Source organism: Neopsephotus bourkii, unplaced genomic scaffold (assembly GCF_033783945.1).
Source record: "Neopsephotus bourkii isolate Nb327-2 ecotype Australia unplaced genomic scaffold, CSIRO-AGI_Nbou_v1 NB_168, whole genome shotgun sequence".
Lineage (NCBI taxonomy): Eukaryota > Metazoa > Chordata > Aves > Psittaciformes > Psittacidae > Neopsephotus > Neopsephotus bourkii.
In genome coordinates, this window is record NW_026900684.1 from 11738897 (window position 1) to 11758426 (window position 19530).

The 19530-nt window shown below is 39.9% G+C and overlaps 2 protein-coding genes across 5 annotated transcripts in view; one reads left to right on the forward strand and one right to left on the reverse strand.

Moving 5' to 3' along the window:
* The window catches only part of DDX60 (DExD/H-box helicase 60), a 45239-nt gene extending 39086 nt beyond the window's left edge, over positions 1-6153 (forward strand). For 3 of the 4 annotated variants that reach the window (XM_061372960.1, XM_061372978.1, XM_061372969.1), the window contains 5 exons: positions 799-946; positions 3062-3204; positions 3964-4115; positions 5307-5369; positions 5465-6153. In XM_061372960.1, coding sequence (XP_061228944.1) covers positions 799-946; positions 3062-3204; positions 3964-4115; positions 5307-5369; positions 5465-5567 — 609 coding nt within the window. In that variant the 3' untranslated portion in view covers positions 5568-6153. Of the gene's footprint in view, positions 1-234; positions 368-798; positions 947-3061; positions 3205-3963; positions 4116-5306; positions 5370-5464 lie in introns of those variants that run through there. The other variant, XM_061372987.1, reaches the window with a different exon arrangement.
* Positions 6154-8980: 2827 nt separating this feature from the next.
* LOC133222863 (uncharacterized) lies at positions 8981-18532 on the reverse strand. The gene is made up of 8 exons (XM_061373002.1): positions 17718-18532; positions 16272-16358; positions 15820-16053; positions 14084-14106; positions 13092-13237; positions 12098-12198; positions 11812-11913; positions 8981-10824 (listed from the first exon to the last, which is right to left on the reverse strand). The coding sequence occupies exons 1-8, from the start codon at positions 18252-18254 to the stop codon at positions 9055-9057; spliced, it is 3000 nt and encodes a 999-aa protein (XP_061228986.1). The 5' UTR covers positions 18255-18532; the 3' UTR covers positions 8981-9054.
* Between the last annotated feature and the right edge of the window lie 998 nt (positions 18533-19530).

The window sequence follows — 19530 nt, forward strand, 5'->3', positions numbered from 1 at the left end:
ACACTGCCGGCTCATGTTCATTTTCTCATCGACCAACACCCCCAAGTCCTTCTCCACAGGGCTGCTCTGAATCTCTTCTTTGCCCAACCTGTAGCTGTGCCTGGGATTGCTCCGACCCAGGTGTAGGACCTTGCGCTTGGCATGGTTAAACTTCATGTTATGCACAAAGTTAACCCACCGTGGGTACACGCAGAAAGTGAAATGTTTGTCATGTGCTCCTATTAGCTCTTCTAGGCAAAGCCTGTAGATTTCTGGAGCACACAGCTATAGCTGGAACAAGGGAAACTTCTTCCAGGTGAAGATGTTTCTGTGGCCAGTCTCCAGCAAGCATTCCAAGAGGAAAACTTATGAGAAGTAGCTAGTCATGTAGGAGGGTTTACAGGCCTACTGTAGCTAATGGCAGCCGTGTCTGTCATGTTGGTAGGGAACCTGTTGAACACCAAGATACGGAAAACAAGACCTGGGAAAGGCAGCCCTTTGAAAATCCCTTCTTAGGAAGCTGAAACACCTCTAATAAAGCAGTTTGGCAAGTACCGTGTGAATAAAAATCTAGGAATTTTTTTACTTGATGTTTGTCTTCCATGTCGTTTTCTGCATGAAATTTATGTTTGTCTTTAAGATCCATCAATTCTAGATGGCTGGGGAGCCTGACAAGCTGAGTAAAGCTTGGAGCTGTACTCTTTCCTTCTCTCTACTAATATGCTATGTGTGTACAAAGACATTCTATATGCACCAATTTAGAACTGACACTTTAAGAGAAATAACCTGAATTAGGCAACAAATGGTATGTTATTTCAGGTCTTTCTAGAAGATCTGCCAGAAGACTTTGCAGAGGCTGTAAATGAGTACAACAGAAAAGTGGAGGAAAACTTTGCTCATTTTCTTCTGACAACTGCCAAGCTGGCAGATATGGAACAAGAATACAGACTTCCACTGTCAAAGACAGGTAGGAAGTGAAAAATTAGTGCATATTCATAATTTGTGAAATTGATTGCATTAGGAAACGTAGGTTAATTCTTATTTTGTAAAGAATGGTGATTTCAGTGATACAATTTCTATTTAACTTCTGTTTTACAAGCATTATAGATTATTGGATACAGTAGAAGCTTTGTATAGGAAAAGGTTAATTTTAGTTGATATTTTATTGCTGGGGAAATAAAAATCAAATTGACTTTTTTATAAAAGGAAAAAATATGTTATTTAATAAAAGCCTTTTTATCTAATTGTCAACACATTTGCAGATCCTCAAGTGCCTGCTTAATCTTACAAAGGTTAGATTTTCAACATCTGAACAGCCTCAAGGTTGATGAAACAACTAAAGACTATTTGTTAATTCAACTAAATTACTTATGCCAGTGATGATGTTCAATAACCAAAGCACCATGAAGAGGCATGACTTATAAAATGACTATGCAATATGGATTGCCATTGGGTGAAAAATATCACCTACTACATAATTTAATGTTAATTTCTGGAAGAGAGATATAAAAGCAATGTAATACACCACTCTCTCATTGCCTAGCTCCTCTGAAAATAACAAGCCTTCAAAAAAGTAGGGAAGCACTTTAATTATAGCAGGTAACTGCATTTATTCATCCTCTATTTTCCTACACTGGTGCATTCAGTTTTTTTTTTTTATTCTCTGCTCTGTACAAATGGGAGAGACAGAAAAAAAGAAGAAAAAGCCCAAATTGCCTTACAAGCTACCCTATCTTGCCATCTGCTTTGAGTTTCAAGTATGGTGATAAGTGGGTGATAAAAAGTTCTGTAGTAAAGTGGATGTCAACTTAATACAAAGGTGAGGCACTGGGGAAGATAAACAGATAAGGCGAATGCAAAACAAGACTGAATACAACATACTGCTTGAGATGGTAAATAGCAGTTATCCATTTCCAGTACTGACCACTGGAAAGTGCTGCATCACGGTATAACATTAGTAATGCTATACTGAAATTCCATTTTTTTCATATTCAGTTTAAGATTGCTAATTATAACAATTGAGGGCCTCACACCTTGATATGTAACCTGAAAAATGGAGGAAGTTAAGAGCAGAATGATGGAATTCCAGATGAGAGAAGCAAAGCATGGGCTGCCTTGTATTACATGATATATATTCCTTTATCTGTGTTAGTGTTACTAATGCTACTTTTACCCAGGATGTGAGCTATGAAAATTGAATTTCCTGTTCTTGAATAGAAAATTCTAACTTGAATGTTAAAGTTTCTTGTTTAAATGGTTAATGTGGTTTCATTCTCATTTCATTACAAGTGTAACTACAGCGTAATTACTGTAATACATAGCAGAAAAGACTGTAGGACAAGGATTGACATATCACTATTAATATGGAAAGAAAGAATAAGTTTCCGCTTAGGAAAGGAAAATCAAAAGTACAAATATATTTAGAAATAATGAGACAGGTCTTCTATAGACAGTGACTGAAGTTACAGGTAGACCATAAACCAGCTGAAATTCCATGTCGTAAAACCAGAAATCCATAATGGGTTGCATAAAGCAGAGCAAAACATGTGACCTTCACATGCTTAAGCTTCAGTTAGAATATTCATTCTTTAGAGCTCTACACTTCAAGAAAAATATTGGCTGGGTGTCCAGAGGCTAGCAATAACAAAATATTATTAGATGTCAAGCTATTAAGACATGTGCATACAGGTTGAAAACCTGTTTTTCTTTAACGTATGACAGAATAAAAGATGAAGGTAAAATAAGTCTTCTAGAACTAACATTCCCTTTGGTTTTGGTGTAACTTTGTGCTGTTAGCAATTTTGGCTACAGATGAGTCAAGGAGAAAAGCTGAAGTTGCAAGGGGGGATTAAGGCATAATCATTCTCACTATTAGAAAGTTCTTTCTTATATTCTGTAATCAAGTGTGTAGGCATTCTTATGAACAAAAGAAATAAACATCTGTCAAGAAGGGTTTAAGTTTAGAAGATTAACTGTATGTCCTGTCATTAGCTACTGCCTGAAAAATTCTGGCTTTTAAAATTGATTGCTGAAAGGGAGCTTGAGTCTGCATAGCTTACCTTGTACTTGAAACTTTGTCTAGATTTTACATCCAAGAGTTGGCATGGCTCTGAACTAGCATCTTATTTGATGGACACCACCAAAAGCATATCTGCCATCTCACCTTTTGCATGTGTTTCTGGAATGGTTGATAACGATCTATTTCTTGGGGAGAACATTAATAAAGTAAGTTATTTTTTCATGGGGGCAGAATTTTATTATAGGTAAATAAAAAAATTATTACAGTCTTCTTGCCTCTGTAATATGGTGACCCCATGCTCAAGTGTCACTTTAGGAGAAACAATTTGAAAGGTCTCAAAATCAGCACTGAGTAGTACCACATTATTGCAATGCAAAACCACAGATGGATGTAGGAAAAAAATCTGTAGTGGGCTTTCCTGCAAGGCCTCTGTTCCTTTCAACTCCAAGACAAGTAAAGTACTTTAATACTATATCAGCATGTTTATTGCCAGCTTGTATTTTCTGTGGTCATCTATATGGGCCATGTAGCATGGGGGAATTATCACAACTCGTAATTCCGTTACAGACAAAATGAAATTTCTCTGACTGGGGATTTGAAATTTGCCTTCATCCTTAAAATGTTCCATGCTTAAGGTTGACTATTATATTAAAAGCTTCAGTGAGAGAATCTAAACATATTATCTACACATGGAAATATCGTCATCTAAAACTCAAGAGACATGCAGTGGCCCAGTCAAACTTTAAATGACTCTGAATGACTCAGAGCTGCACTAGCAGTGCAGGACACTTTACTGACAAACTCTCCCTGTGTCTACAGCCTACACATTCTTGTGCAGATTTTTGGAGTGGTACAGGATTAGGAGTGTGGAATTTCCCAGCTGTGGTCTAAAGGTTTGACAAAATAGGCACATGAAGAAAACCACAGGTTTTCATCTATTCAACAGATACTTTCTTGTTGTTCAGGCTGTCTTACGTACCCTCGGAATTAATGTCAAAAACTGCCCCCTTCTTTATTTGAAAAAGTATGATAATCAAGGAAGGAAGCAGCCACTCAATGCATATGCACTGGACTTTTATAAGCATGGATCCCTGATTGCATTGACAACTGATAACTGGTATGTACTAACATTTTTAATATGGTGAAGTGGCAACATTGTTTACAATAGGGTAAACAAGTACATCTTATTGTTTAAAGACTTCTTCCTCCAGGACTTATGGATGGAATAGCTTTAAACCTGATTAGGTTGGTTGACTATTTTAATGAGATCAAAACATATACTACATGGAAGTCCAATGGCATTAACTGTAAAGTATTACCTGGGTATTCAAAACAGTAGCATAAATGGGAAGTCTTGACTTCAGTGATGCAGGTTATTTTGACAGGCTCTTTGGAAGTTTTATTTAATCAAGGGCTTTTTTTTTCACTATGAAAGAAATCAGGAAAGTCCCTAAAATGGGCAGGCCCAATGCAGTAGTTTAGAAGATGGTAACATAGTAGCAGAGAGATGTCAAAAACTTGGTCAAATAATGAAGACAGAAACAGATTAAAGGAAGAATTCAGTGTTAAAATATACAGGCAAAAGAATGTGAAAGATTAAAAACTCCAGTTAAGGAAAATCTAGAGCATAAGGGATGCAGGAGGATCGCTTTTGGTTTTGACTCTCACTAGCCTTCTGTAACCTCATTCATTAAATCCCTCTCTTTATAAAACTTTTAGCTTGCAGTTCTTAATGAAGCCATTCACATACCTGTTTCATTCCCAACCACAAGTTCCCTCTCCCAACTACTCTATCTCAACTATCCTTATTTTACCTTCATGCTCATAGCCAGTAATTTGTATTTATGAGCAATGAAATACCACTTCACTCTGCTCCCTGAGGGTGCTGTTGGGAGCATATAATATTATCTACCTATTTTGTAAACTCTTCAAAGCATTTTCTAAGAATAATTACAGTACCCATTCCTTGTACTGTTGTGGTTACAGTAGCAGAGTTTGACACTAATGCCAGATTAGGAAGAGGTAAGGAAATACACATTGTAGAATCACATTCTTGATTCTACCAAGCTGACCTAGTGGAGGGTTCCCCCCATGTCAGAGGGGTTAGAACTGGATGATGTTTAAGGTCCCTTCCAGCCCAAACCATTCTGGGATTCCATTATCTTCAACACAGTACTAAGGAACTAGTATGTCAGTGTCTGAAGCCATGGCATATGCTCTGCATCCTTACCCAATGTACATGACAGGGTTTATTAAAGCAGAAACAGTACATGCATATCCATGCTAATTTTTTATTTTCTTTCTTTAGGTTAAATGAAGGAGAAGCTTACTATGCACTCAAGGAGTTTTTACTCATCATTAAGTCCATTAGGTATGATAAACTTGTGGTTTCTAACATACAATAGATATTTCATCTTTAAAGCAATTTGAAATTAAATGTCTTTTTTATTGTTTTTTTAACCCCAGCACATCACTGAGTGAACTGTGTGATGATCCAAATGACAATGTTCTGCTGGCATTTCAACAACTGGGCAGAATCTATGCAGAGAAACTGCAGTGCATTAACTGAAGATAAAAGGGGGGTGTGGGGAAGCAGCAGTACATAAGCCTTACCACACGGATCAGCTGCCTTTTAAGTTAGGAAGTGACTAGGTCAGAATCATCAAATGTGTTTTATAATCAAGTTTTAGTAATATCCAATACTAGTAATACAAAGTTTACTTCAGAAAATGAAACTCTATACATTGACATTTTAAATAAATAATGACTAAATAACTGTTTCTCATAGGTTAAGAAATGAGGTAACGGCACTTTTTTATTTTCCTCAGGCAGTGATATGCATGTTAATGTAGCTCTCAGAAACAAGCTGAACAAATGTCACAGTTCTGACAGCTGGCGAGATTAGCCTCTCAGTAGGACAGCACTGGAAACTTTCAGCACATTTGTGAAGGATGTTCAGCAATTACTTTAGCAATCGTAATCAAATAGATTGTTTTAATTATATTCCAAGGTTTCTATGAAGTTCTGAAGTAGTACCTTCACGAATCATTATAAAAACTTTTAAAGTAGTCTGCAGTTTTAGTCTACAAAAATTTAAGTATAAAGAGTTTTACATCAGTACAATGTAGTATGATTAATAAAATGTTACAACCATATCTCGAATTGTTTCATTTTTAACCCAACCTATCCTTAAGAGTCAAAAAGATTCAGGACACCTCTACCATACTTGTCAAAAAGTCCCTTGCAATACAAATTACTGAGTTCAGTGAAATATATTTCCTAACTATTCTCTTGGGTTTTGCTGGAAAGAACAGTTTTCAACAATATTTTCACATTATTACTGGAAACTCTTCAGTTGAACACTACATTTAGTGTACTTGTAGTCTGAAAAAATATTACATACATACTAATGCTCAGGTAGCCTTGGAGAACTAGGCTTTGCCCACAGTCCTCATTGTCATGCACAAATTTACAGTGATGACCAAGACAGTGATGCAAGTTATTCTCTGTTGATAATGAGCAAAATGTGCATTAAGGACATTTCAGAATTCCATTTCTTCAAATTACCTCTCGTGTTCAAATGATCACTGATGAAGCCTGTAACCTGAAATCTCTTTAGGCAGCATTAAACTACATGCAAGATGGTACTAGGACATGCTGGGGGAGGGAAACCTGTACGTAATCAGGTAGCGCAGCTTAACTACCGTCAACTGGCTTCAACTTCTTCAAACAAAATTATGACGGAAATGGATCACAGTGGTAGAAAAAGACTGATCTAACTCCGCCTGGAAAATAAAATTTACTCAAATTATTCTTTACTGTCTGGCAAGTCATGCCATATGCAGATACATCTTCCACAACTCAACTAGGGTAAAACTGGCTTCATTTATACCTTTCCATGTTCATGTTCCACAAAATAAATGAAGTAATCTTTTTATATAAGACACAATTAATTGACCAAGGAATAAAGTCAGAAATTGGTCCTACTGTGTTCTCCTTTATTTGACCAGTAAGCATCATATCCTGGCTTAAAATCAAACTTATTAGATCTGTCACACTGTACTAATTTTATATGCTGAAAATTGTCATGTCTCTTAAAGCATTAGCAACGGAACATTTCAATTTCAATAATGTATATGGAAAGCACCTCACTCCTGTTACAGCTTTTATTAAGGAGGTGATTAAGTCACACTGACCAAGGAATCAACTTGTGAGACTTCAGAAAATCAGTAATTCCACTTTTCTGTTACCTGGGTGGACTATAATTACTGTGACCCATGGTGAGTGGAACATCCTGCCTACCATTTACATGCCCTGGAAAACCTGAATGCTGAGTTATCAGGCACATAGACAACAACTTGCCATGTCTGAAAAGCAATCCTAAGACTGTACTGAACTCACATACCAACAATTTCTGCTCTCGAAACCAGTCCACCATAGTCTATTTGCTTTATGGTAACGGTGTCTTCTCACTAAAAGATGAAGTATCTGCCTTAAAGTTAACTTTACCAAACTCTCATGAAACACTACTAATAGAAATGAACAGACAAGATGTTGTCTTAAGAAACTCAGCAGGGTTTCTGAATAACCCTTACTCATTAGGATTATTTTTTTGTCATTGTAATGGAGAAAAACCATTTTCTACAGCCTGGCAACAAGTTTTATAGGTGCCTTATCCATCTCTAAAATTGTTCCACTTTGAGATCAACCTCCATCCATGGCACTCTGCCATTATCATGCTCAGCCTTTGTTTTCCAGTGATTTAATGCAACACCTTTTTAACACTTTTCTCCTACACATGCAGAACATGACAAGAATGTCTATAGAGAAAAAAGCAGAGCAATACTTAGCAGAAAAACTGATATACAGTAAGACTTAAGAGATGAACATAACAGTAAAAACAACAACAGTTTTCAGCACCTTCCTTACTAGACTGCCGATGCAAAAGGAAGGCTGGTTAAGTTTTATAAATTCTAGAAACCATTTTTCAGCACTTTTAATAGAGGAATGCACTGCCACAGCAAAACTGAGGCAAAGAATGCAAATCAAATTAAAATGAGGCCACATTTTCTAAACTGAGAAAAGTATTTCTTAGTATTCTGTCATAGTAAGTATATTTGTAAGCTTTACAGAGATTTAAACTTAGTAATATTTCTCTTATGAAGTTACAAAGATAACTTCTAGTTGACAGTGAAAAACTCTAAAGGGATATGAAACATTAAAATGGTATTTTTGCCCTCACTTCACATCATATTTCAAAGACTGAAACTTCATTAATACAGTGAGAAATGCCGTTTTGCTTTTTCTCCTACTATTACGCAAATTGTAAAAAAGAAATTTTTGTGGTTTAAAAGCTACATCCTCCTAACACTTTCACCAAAACAACAAGTTAAGATCTTGTCCACTGACTCCCAAACTTGCCGAAAGCAAGTGAAAACTACTTGTGACAGTTACTTTTCATAAAGGCAGCATTTCCAAGGTACAGCTGACACTCTTCTGCAACGTGTAACAAAACCACTGATGTGGTGATTCAATTTCAAAAGCCTAAGAGAAATTGTTGAGATGTCACTAGGAGCTGGACCTTCAATATACGTTAAATACAGCATCAGGAAAAAAAACCCAAACCCACAGCTAAAGGGAGATATGCAACCCAATTTTCAGTAATGCCCTTCAAAATCCTTTATTCTCTCTGTGGCTTTCCTCCTTCCCTCCCTCCCTCCCTCCCCGTGACAAGAATGCTAGTGTCTGTGCTCTCTTACTAATGTAACCCTAGTGCACGTGCTGCTGTACTGAAACATCAATACCCTGCTTCTCCTCACTGAGGCTTCATTGAACCGACTGCCTGAGCCACTCCCATCTCCATCCTCCTCACCCCACACCCACCCACCCAGGTGGCGCTTCTCTGAAGGTCTGCATTCCTGAAGATACAGTACATATGGCCAGACTTTGATAACAACTGTCAAATGACAGGTATCCCCCAACTTCTTAATGTGTTCAGGAACATTTATTTAATTTCAGCCTATTTAAGTACAGCTATCTTCCATTTCACTCTCTTGTCATTTCTCAGATTTTATTCTACCAGATATATTGTCTTCAGAAACAGAAGAATGCTCTGATTCACCGCTGCCAGCAGTAGAGACAGACGTTTGACTTAACAGTTCCGTGTCAGAATCGCTGTCACTTGGCAGTCCTCCTGTCTTTTTTACCATGAACACAGAACCTCCTGAAGATGGAGCACTGCATGCACCAAGACCAGAACAAGCTGCATTCTGACATGGTACAGACTCAGGCTCATCTTCCTTTCTAGGACAGGAACAGTTGTTTTCAGCAACGGTTTCACTTTCTTCCTCTTTTACCTTTGTTTCTGGTTTTGTTGCTGTAGGAAGTTGAGTGGAAGATGCATTCTCATATTTAACAGGAAGGATGGCTGAAGACAAAGGCTGACTACAAGAATTACTACCATCAGGAAGTGTCCCTGCACTTTCAGTTTTCTTAGATGAGTCAATAGGAAGGAATGAATCTTCACAATTTGATTGACTCTGTCTAGAAGCAGGCTCCACACTCTCTGGAGATACAGGCTTCCCTACATTCAGAGGTGTTTTGTCAGAGTTCATCTTCTCTTCTTCAGTACCATTTCCAGGCAGAAACATGCAGGAAGTCAGTGAACCAGAGGTATTTCTGGCAGTATTTCCAAATGAAAACACTGGTGAGGGCAATGAGAAACAGGTATTTTTGAATGAAAATACAAAATTAGCAGGGAGGATGGGAGACTTGGTGACATTCACCGCAGCTGTAGTGTTGGTCTCTGAAGTATTACAAGCTACAGTTGTGGCAGATTCTGAGGTGTTGGCTTTTTGCTCCCCTGAGACAGATGGTTTCTGTGTTCCATATCCTGCAGTTTCCTTTGCAGAAAGTGTTATTTCTCTCACATGAGATGATGTATTTTTGTCAGATGGCTTCTCAGACTGGCTAAAAAACGGGGATAGTGGTAAAACCTTAAATGAATTGCTGACTCCCAATCCTGCAGAACCACCTTTTACTGACTTGCCAAAGGGAAATGAAAAACCTGGCTTCTCGCTTTCTACTGAGTCTAAATCAGGACTAGATGAAGCATCAGAAACTGTGGGTCTGGCTACAGTACCATGCTTTCTAAATTTGCTTTCATCCTGGATGCTGGTTTTATCTGCATGATCACATTTTCCAGGGTAAAACTGAGGGAAAACAAATTTTGTGTCTTTGATTTTAAAGGAAAATGTACCTGCATCTTTAATAAATGTGGGTACTGAGTTGTTACATGCACCAAAAGTAAACGGGGAAGTAGGTCTCTCTGCAGAAACATGTAGACATTCTGACTTTGAAACAGTAACAGCTGCTGAGGCTGCTGGGTTTAAGCCAAATGAATTGCTAGGATTTGTGTCTATTTCATTGGAACCAGTAACCGCTGATTCCTGCATTGGCAATTTTTCTTTAGGTCCTAAGTCTTCAGAGCTCTCTAAGGCTGGAGTGGCTGCTTCCTGGGAACTTCTCTCAAGAAATAATTTTAAGTCACCATTTGTTTCAGAAGAGTTCATATTTGTGGATGGGATGCTGTGATGACTGGCTCCAGAAAAGCTTTTCTCAAAGCCATCTGCTCTTTGCAGGATTCCAATTTTCACTTTATCTGGACTATTTGCTTTTGGAAGTGAAGATGCAAAACGGGTTCCTGAGGACCTAGCCTTCAAAGCCCCAGTACCTCCAAATTTACACTTTTTATTTCCAGACAGAGTTTGTGTCTTGACCTCACTGGTGAGCTTCTGATGTTCCACATAGAATTTGTAACGTAACTCCTACAATCACAGCAAAGAATCCCATTAAGTAAAAGGGCATTTGTGGATTCAGGCATTGTAAAACTCACATAAGACTGAAGAAAAGTTTTCACATTTCTATAGCACCTATGATGTGTATTTCCATTGCTGATGGAAGGCAACAGAGCATGAGTCACGATGGGAAAATCTTGTTTTAAAACAACTGAACAAGATGCACATGAACCATGATGAAAGCAGTTTTGAAATAGAAGACTACAGAAAACTGTATTTAGTCACCAACAAACCAAAAAATAACTAAAAAAATACCACCTTAGACATTAAGTGGCACATTCTCAAATTGCCATGAAAAATAACCCCCTGAGACGAATGTAAGTGATGTTTCGGGTTTGTGGTGTTCGGCAGTTTTTTGGTGTTTTTGTGGTGGTTGTTTTTTTGGGTGGGGATCTGTGGGTTTTCTTCCCCTTAGATACAGTAAATATATAACTGGCATTCTCAAGGAGCACAGAAAAGAAATGCAAAAGAACAATAATACTGTCTTTAAAGAACCAAAGCAACTTTTCCATTTAATCACCTGCCACTGGTGTTCTTGGAACATGCATCATGTGATGCACTGCCAGCCAAGCTTTACCAACTGTAACTAGAATCACTCCGTACAGACAAAAAAAAAAAAAAATAAAAAAAAAAATCACTCAGCCACCCACATGGAACTCTTAAGTAAAAAAAAAAAGCAACGCAGTTGTACAACTAGATCATTGGAAACGAAACCAAAAGAAACTGGATTCAGTTTCATTTCACATTAGTAGGAATTTAGGGACTCTCAGTTTCATTTCACATTAGTAGGAATTTAGGGACTCATAGAAGAATGAATTCTATTATCTTCAGAAAACAGAACACAGGCAGATGACTTCCTCTTTCTACAAACTGAAAATGGCTAGACAAACTTATATATAAAGTTGTGTTGCAACAAATAGCAGCTTGGCCGTATTTATAACAGATGTTCAATCGTACCTCATGACTCATGTTTTGAGACGTGGACGTTTCCGATATTGACATTAGGTGAGTACAAATCCTGCTGCCATCTGCCAGTGCTTCTTTCTGTCCTGCTAGAGGCTGAAAAGTGTTTTGCAGCAGACATTAGCATTCACAGAATCATAGATGGTTTGGGTTGGAAAGGACCTTACAATGACCTAGTTCCAACCCGCTTGCCATGGCTAGGGACGCCTCACCCTAGACGGTATTGCCCAAGGCTCTGACAAATAAGTAGAGTCTTGTGGCCCCATAGTCAGTAACTTACAAGAAACATGTTGGGTGTGTTCTTCTGGTTCTGCCATTGATTTATGTTATTTTTAAATAGAGTCTTTTTTGTTGAGTCCTCATTTCCTCCAGAAGGTAGATCTAGTACAAAGAAAAGAACAGTGATGGAGAGCATATTAAGTACAGAAGATACGGAAAGGTTCCTGTGCATCTAAAACAGATTCCAATTAAGTACTAAAAGTACATTGCATGAAGTGAGTCCTCAGTGCTTGTCAAACTTTTGATATAAAGCCAGAGGCCTATGTAAGGCATTCTAAATGCCTGGAGATGTGTGCCCTAATAAAAAAAACCTATTATTTTCTCCTATGAGGTAAAAGCATTTAATCAGAACATAGTTAATATCTGATTACATTACAACAGATGCCCGTCAGTTCAGCAACATGTTCCTTACAGGGCAATACTGGTTATATAGGATAAATGTAATATTTCTCCCGGGTTCCAAAAATGTAACATAGGGACTTTCTAGAGAAAACACCTTCATAAAACATTTAAAAGCCCTTGATTAATTTATCATCCATTAATTTGCTCAGATGCTTTTTAACGACTTACATGTTTTTGCCATGCAGATGGTTTACTAGCAATTTGCAGGTTCCCATCATATAATAGTTAGGGTGGGAAAGGAACTTAAGACCATTTAGCTCCAACACCCCTGCTATAGGCAGAGACACTTCCCACTAAACCATGTCACCCAAGGCTCTATCCAACCTGGCCTTGCACATCACCAGGGACTGAGCATTCACAGCTTCCTTTGGCAACCCATTCCAGTGCCTCACCACCCTTACAGTAAAGAACTTCTTCCTTATATCCAATCTAAACTTCCCCTGTTTAAGTTTAAATCCATTACTCCTTGTTCTATCACTACAGTCCCTAATGAAGAGTCCCTCCCCAGCATCCTTATAGGCTCCCTTCAGATACTGTAATGCTGCTATAATGACTTCCCAAATCTTGTCCTGTATTAGGTCCTTCTTCCCTACCTTTATCAGTGCCTTCGTTAACAGGCATTAACTTCAAAGCCAAGATTTTATTAACCACAGGATTGATATCCATCTTCTTTTGAGTACACTCTGGTGTTTTTTCGTAGCTGGATGCTATGTTCATCAGGTCAAGCTGAGTTTTCATTCTGGAAAAGAAAAAACCACCACAGAACTTAAACGCTTTCCTTAAGGTTCATGTGCCAACAACTAAATTACACCTGCCTAATAAAAGAAATAGTTTGAAAAGAAATCACAAAGGGGGAGAAGAAATCAGAAAAAGTCTTCAATGAAGTGTACAGTTTCCTAAATCTTTTTCTTAAAACTTACTATCCGACAATTCCCTTGAACTAGGTTTCATACGCAATCAAAGTTGCAAGATGTAGTGCCTGAAGCTAAGCAGAGATTAACACTCCCTCCACCTGTTTTTCTTAGCATGCTATACCTGAATCTAAATTATACTCTTTCTTCAGAGGGCATTGCTAATGCTAGTCTGAATCACAACATATTTTAAAGAACTCCTTTTCCAATATTCTTTCTTAAACTCTGCTTAAAAAGTTGTAAGAAATGTAATTAAGAATCTTTAGGAAGAAATATACAGGGTATTTGCACTGCAGACAAAAATGAAGACACTGCAGGATCTCCATACATGCTCTTAAGGATTTCGGTTAAATCTGCAGGGATGCTTCAGTGTTCCTGAGTTTAAATAAGATATCTAAAAAATATTCAGTCACTGTGTATAATGAATTCCTAGACTTGTTTTTTTGCAGGATGCAGTTCAAAAGATTATCTCTAATCCTAGCCAGCACATCACTAAAATTCTTGACAGATTTCCTAAACTTTGCAATACTGAGCATCCAAAAATCTGAAAGCATTATGTCTTAATTACTAAGTATTATTTTCATTTTAAGTCACTATATCTGACTATATCCAAAGTAACTATTTTCTTAGTTATTAATGTTAAAACTAACAAAGCATGAAAAAAATATATATACCTTGCATTCAAGCCACAGGCCACCTATAAATAAAACAAGAATTTGTAAGATACAAATTAATTTTACTCGACCTCTCAAAAGATTATTGCTTTATCAAAATACTTCAGAGGCTGAACTCGTATTTTCATTTCACAGAACTATAGGAAATAAACCTGTTAACATTTAAGAGGAAAAAAGAGAGCATCCAAATGTAAAAATAAAAGTGTGTCTGGGTCAATTATGTACTTTGTAATATTTTGTGTTAAAGAGAAAAAGCACTACGTCAGAGCCAAATGAAGGTATTCAAATAATGAGCCATGACCCGTATGGTTCTCATTCATTTTGGATACTCAGGTATTTGTAAACATTCAAATGAAGGACCACTTTGTATTTCTTGGTGAGGGAAGCATCTGCTACCTGCTCTCATGGCACTGTTACACCAAGATTTAAAAAAAGCTGTCTTTTAGTTTGAAATCAGACAGATAAGGGCAGTATGAAGTGCACTGCGTTATAGTCAAATGACACTTCCCAAAGAACGGGCAACGAAAAGTAGAAGACCGAGTGGGTTATAGATTGCTTCCCCCTAAAATCCTGGTGATCTCACTGTACTAATTCTTAAATAACAATACCCCACCTCACTGAGTTGTGTGCTGTTATGGGGGGAGGTAGAAGGTAGTGAATTTAAAGCATACTACTCATTGGAGTCAGAATATTCCTTCCAGAAGTGGAAGACGCTTTTACTTTGGGTAAAAGCAAAATTTTCCTCAATAAGTTGTTACCAGAAACTTGGGCAAACCAAGTACTTTCTTAGCTTCTCATTTACCTGAAAGCAGCAAAAAGACCCACTGCAGGAAAGAACATGCTGTGATTTTTTAGGAAAGCACAAGCCTTGAAACTGAACACAAAATTCAATAGCTATTAAAGTATTTGCTCCATATCTACCATCTGCTTAAATTCTGTACAACTGCAGCCAGTGTTGCACATAAAAGGTTATAAAAAGATGTCTGATGGTTTAGGTAACAGTGAAGATAAAGCTTGTGTCTTGCGTTCCTCTAGCATTCATCTCTAAAATGGATTGCATGTTTCTTTTCTGCAGTTCCCTTGAACCCTATGAGGGAGACTTTCAGGGTCATGTATACTATGTAACACAGTGTATGTCAGAAGTACCCAAGCCAGCCTTAAATAGGCTGAGTTATTTCCACTGCACACATTTGTGCAAAGTTCACAGGTTTCAACATGGTACCCTGCTGTGCAGCACTGACAGGTTACCAAATCTGCCACCAATCTTTCCCCAAACAGCATTTTTAGTGTCTTACAAGTTCAGAGATGCACCAGAAGTGCTTAATAAACAAAGCACTTGAAAATAAATATTAAAAAACAAATAAATGGGAGAATTTTCAAGGCAGTACTAGAAAATTACTCCCTATCTGCACCAAAACTTTCACAGCTGCTAATATAATATAGCAAGTGTTACAGCAGCAGCTTTACAGTCAATTTAAGTAGTTTTCAGTGAAGAGCCTAAATGTCTACTGAACTCACTAAATATAAGCTGCAAATAAAGTTTTTTCAACTTTTCTAAAATGAAAAGCACTGTTATAAAAAATATGAAGTGTTAAATAATTTTAGTCTGTATTTTTCGTTTGCTGAATTTGTTTTTCCTAACCCAGTAATTTTTATAATCATAACCTACTATACAGGAGGCTATATCTGAGGTTCATTATACAACTGATATTAAACGGTAAGAAAAAGGCCATCACCTCTAGGAAACGCTGAGGATCACACTCATGGACAAGCTCTTCACAATCCTTCAGAAAATTTTCAATGGTCTTCTTGTGAGTTTCCTTCATTTTCTTCCAAATCGCGAATTCCTTTTCTTTTTTACTTCTTTGATTTTCAACATCTTCTAGCAATTGCTGTTTCTTCATTTCCAGAGTCTTGAAGATTTCTCTGAATTCCAGTGCAATCATGTCAGCATCCTTGTTCAGTGCCATCTAGAAGCACCAGAACATAGAACGAGATGAAAACACAGTAATAATGTCTTCAGACACTTCCCTAGTCAGGAGGAGTCACAAGGAGTCACTTCCCTGAGGAAGCTCAAAGCACATTTATGCCACAAAGAAGCACCAGTATGCTCCATTTTGTGATTAACCTACCATGAGAAAAGAAACAAAGACACACACATATATAATATCGAGAATCTGTAACTCACATCCATATCATTCAGTTGATTCGAGATTTCATTTGTCAGCTTCTCATTTATCGTTCTCATTTTTTTCAGACTGCTGAAGAAGGTTAACTGCAAGACAATTGAAATGCTTATCATTGCTTTATCTACTCCATAAAGTAAATACATCTCAGTGGTTATCTAGGATCATATCATGGCATGCTCTGTACAAGACGTTAAAGAAAGCCTGCGATTTAAAAGATCTCTTAATAGCATTTAGAGCTTTCTTGGTTCAGTACACAAACTTTCTTTGGCTATTTCTCCAAGTAATGCTCACCTACAGTATATATTGCTAGACTTGCTACAGGGTTACTTTATAGTTAAAACATCGGTTCCCTCAGCCTTTGCTTTTCACCTCTCCCCTCACACACGTGTCTATCTCAATGTAAGTTTTAACACAGTTATTCCAGTTTGACAAGCAACTACACAATATTGACAGGCTTTTATGCTTCACACTGATAAAACAGAAAGCTGTGCATAAGTCAGTTATTGTTTGGTTCTGAACTAAGATTATCACTGTGTTTTCTTCCTTTATCTCACTAGTGTCATTAAGATTTAGGTAAGAAGCCTAGTGCAAATACTATTTTCCTTGGGTTTCCAGAGTGAAGTGTAACTGGCGATGGGAGAGGCAAGAGAGAAATCAGTGCAAAAGCAGCTCTTAGCTTAAAGAATAGTCAGTAGTGTACTTAAACCTTTACACCTATATGCTTCATGCAGCAGCTTCCATTACTGCATAGCAGAACCGACATGCCTCGCCACCCTGCACCCCATTTGCATACGGCACAAAAAGCTCGTTCTACCCAATTTTGTCAAAAAGCACAACCACTTGTCACTACAATCAGCCAACCAAGCACTAGGCAAGGCAGTTGGTTTCATTCATACAGGAGTGCATTTTGGTTTTACATTTATTATTACTTACCTAACCCATCTATTTCTAAATATGTAATTATCTGTGACCCAAATTACCTATGCCAGCTTAGAGAGCCTATAAACAAAGTATCTGTGGGTGGGGCTTTTGTTTTGAACTTGGAAAAACTGGATCTGGACACGCAATAAACTCTCAGCATGGGTGTGTTTTAGAAGCAAAGAATGCAGGTCTGTATATTAAAGCAAGACACTCCCTCCTTCATTCCCCCCCCCCCCCCCCTTCAGATGCTTCTTAAGTTGGGTTCGGATCTGTTGGCACTGTAAAATCGCCTGGTCCCCTGTATGTGGTGGATGAGGTCTGACTGCACACCCCGGTACTCCAAAAGCAAATCCGATCACCTGGTTCAAAGAGACACAATCCCTCGCTGCCTCCCTCCTGTCCACTACACAGCGCTTTTCCCTGCATTTCCTGAGTAAAAGCACTTCGGGCAAGGAAGGATACCCTGTAGGAGAGCCCAACCTCCCAGCCAGAGCCCCAGCGCGGAGAGGAAGCGCCGCACTTACTTTCTCTTCCTGGTACACAGCGTCTATGAGGTTGACGGAGTGGAAGACGCCTTGGTGCTCCTTAGAGACGCACAGCCCGCACCCCGCCTGGCGGCACATCCGGCAGTAGAGCTGCACCAGCCGTCCCGGATGCTTCTGGCAGGTTCCCCCGAGAGCCTGCAGGGAGAGTGGAAACCCCGGCCCCTGCTCTGCCTCTTCGACCTTGGCGGTCCCGGCCGTGCCGGATCGGTAGAGCCTGACCAACTCCGCCAGGGTGGTGTTGACAGGCAGCGCGGCGGCGCCGCCCCGGGGCAGCGGGCACAGCTTCCTGCACAGCGGGCACGACACCCGGGCGCCGGCCACGTCGCCGCCAGCTCCCGAACCCACCCGGGAGTGGCGGGACTGCCCCTGACCCCGCTGCTGCTGCAGGCGGGAGGCCTCGGCCGAAGCCAGGCACTCCAGCACGCAGTCCCGGCAGAAGTTGTGCGAGCAAAGGGGCAGCGTCACCGGCTCCTCGAAGAGAGACAGGCACACGGCGCACGTCAGGCTGGCCTCCATCTGTAACAAGTAGGTGGGCGGCCGAGAACGGGGCCGCCACTCCTGCTGCCTGGGCTCGCAGGCGGCCCGACTAGGCGGTCTCGGCTCACCCCGCTGCACCAGGCCCGGCTCACAGGCTGCCCCCTGCTCGTCGCGCCGTCCCGCCGCCTCCAGCGTGGCGGCAGCGAGCAGCCCCGCTTAGAGGCGGCGGACCCCGGCACGGGAACCCAGTACCCCTCAAACGTCCAACTTCAACCTCCGCTTCCAACCGCCAACTTTCCAGGAAGTGGAACCCGGAGGCGGGAACAGGGGGCTAGGAGGGACGCGCTGGCGATTGGGGGAAAGCCGAGATTGACAACGCTGCTGTCCAGTCAGAGCAGCCGGGGCCGTGAGGCACCATGGGGGCGTGGCGCGGGGCTGTCCGTGTGTGACCACTGCCCCGGGCGGGGCGGAGAGTGCTGGGACCCGCCCCCTGCCCAGTGTGTGAGGGTCACGTGCCGGGCGCTGGCCCCACTGCAGCCATGTTGTGACAGGCACTACGCGGAGTTCCTGCCCCGAGCGTGTTGAGGCTTCCTCGGGCTTCGCTCTGTGGAAGCGCGGCGCGAGCACGGCAGTGGCGGTTGAGAGACGTGCGGGTGCGCAGAGCTGGAGCCAAGTGACTCCACAGGGCTGAGGTACGGCTGGTGTTAACTGCCCCTGTACTACAGCTGCAGAATCGTAATTTAAGCTTGGGGTTTTGTTAATGCTGACACATTGGCCTAGACTTACAAACTCATTGAAGGGTGGTGGTTGGAAGGGACCTTTTAGATACCACCTTGTCTTAACTCCCTAGTTGTGGACAGGCACATCTTTCATTAGATAAGGTTTTTCAGACACCCATCAGATCTTGAACACTTCTGATAATGGAGCATCCACATCTTCCACTACTGGGAAACCTATTCCAGTGTCTCAGAACCCTCATTATAAACAGTTTCTTCCTTATGTCCAATTTAAATCTCCTCTTATTTAGTTGTAAGCCATTGACTCTTGCAGCATCACTACAGGCTTTGGTAAAAAGGCTCTCCCCATCTTTCTTACAATGCCCTTCATTTATTGAAAGGCCACAACAAGCTTTCCGCAGAGTCCTCTCTTCTCCACACTGAACAATCTCATTTGGAGGTGTGTCACCTACTACTGTTCAGCTCCTTAAATATACCGTCTGGCGCATCCTGGAAATACCTCAGTGCTCTGAAGGTTAATACTCAGTTAATTATTAAAATGAGAGAAACGTAAATGGAATTTAAATGTTTAATCTTCC

Bases quoted from the DNA above. Each gene is read 5' to 3' on its own strand.
- LOC133222863 (XM_061373002.1), bottom strand. From the start codon at position 18,254: ATGGAGGCCAGCCTGACGTGCGCCGTGTGCCTGTCTCTCTTCGAGGAG. The intron at 16,359-17,717 runs GTAAGTGCGGCG...ATTGTCTTGCAG, and splicing joins CTGTGTACCAGGAAGAGAAA to TTAACCTTCTTCAGCAGTCT. The intron at 13,238-14,083 runs GTATATATATTT...TTTCTTTTCCAG, and splicing joins GCCTGTGGCTTGAATGCAAG to AATGAAAACTCAGCTTGACC.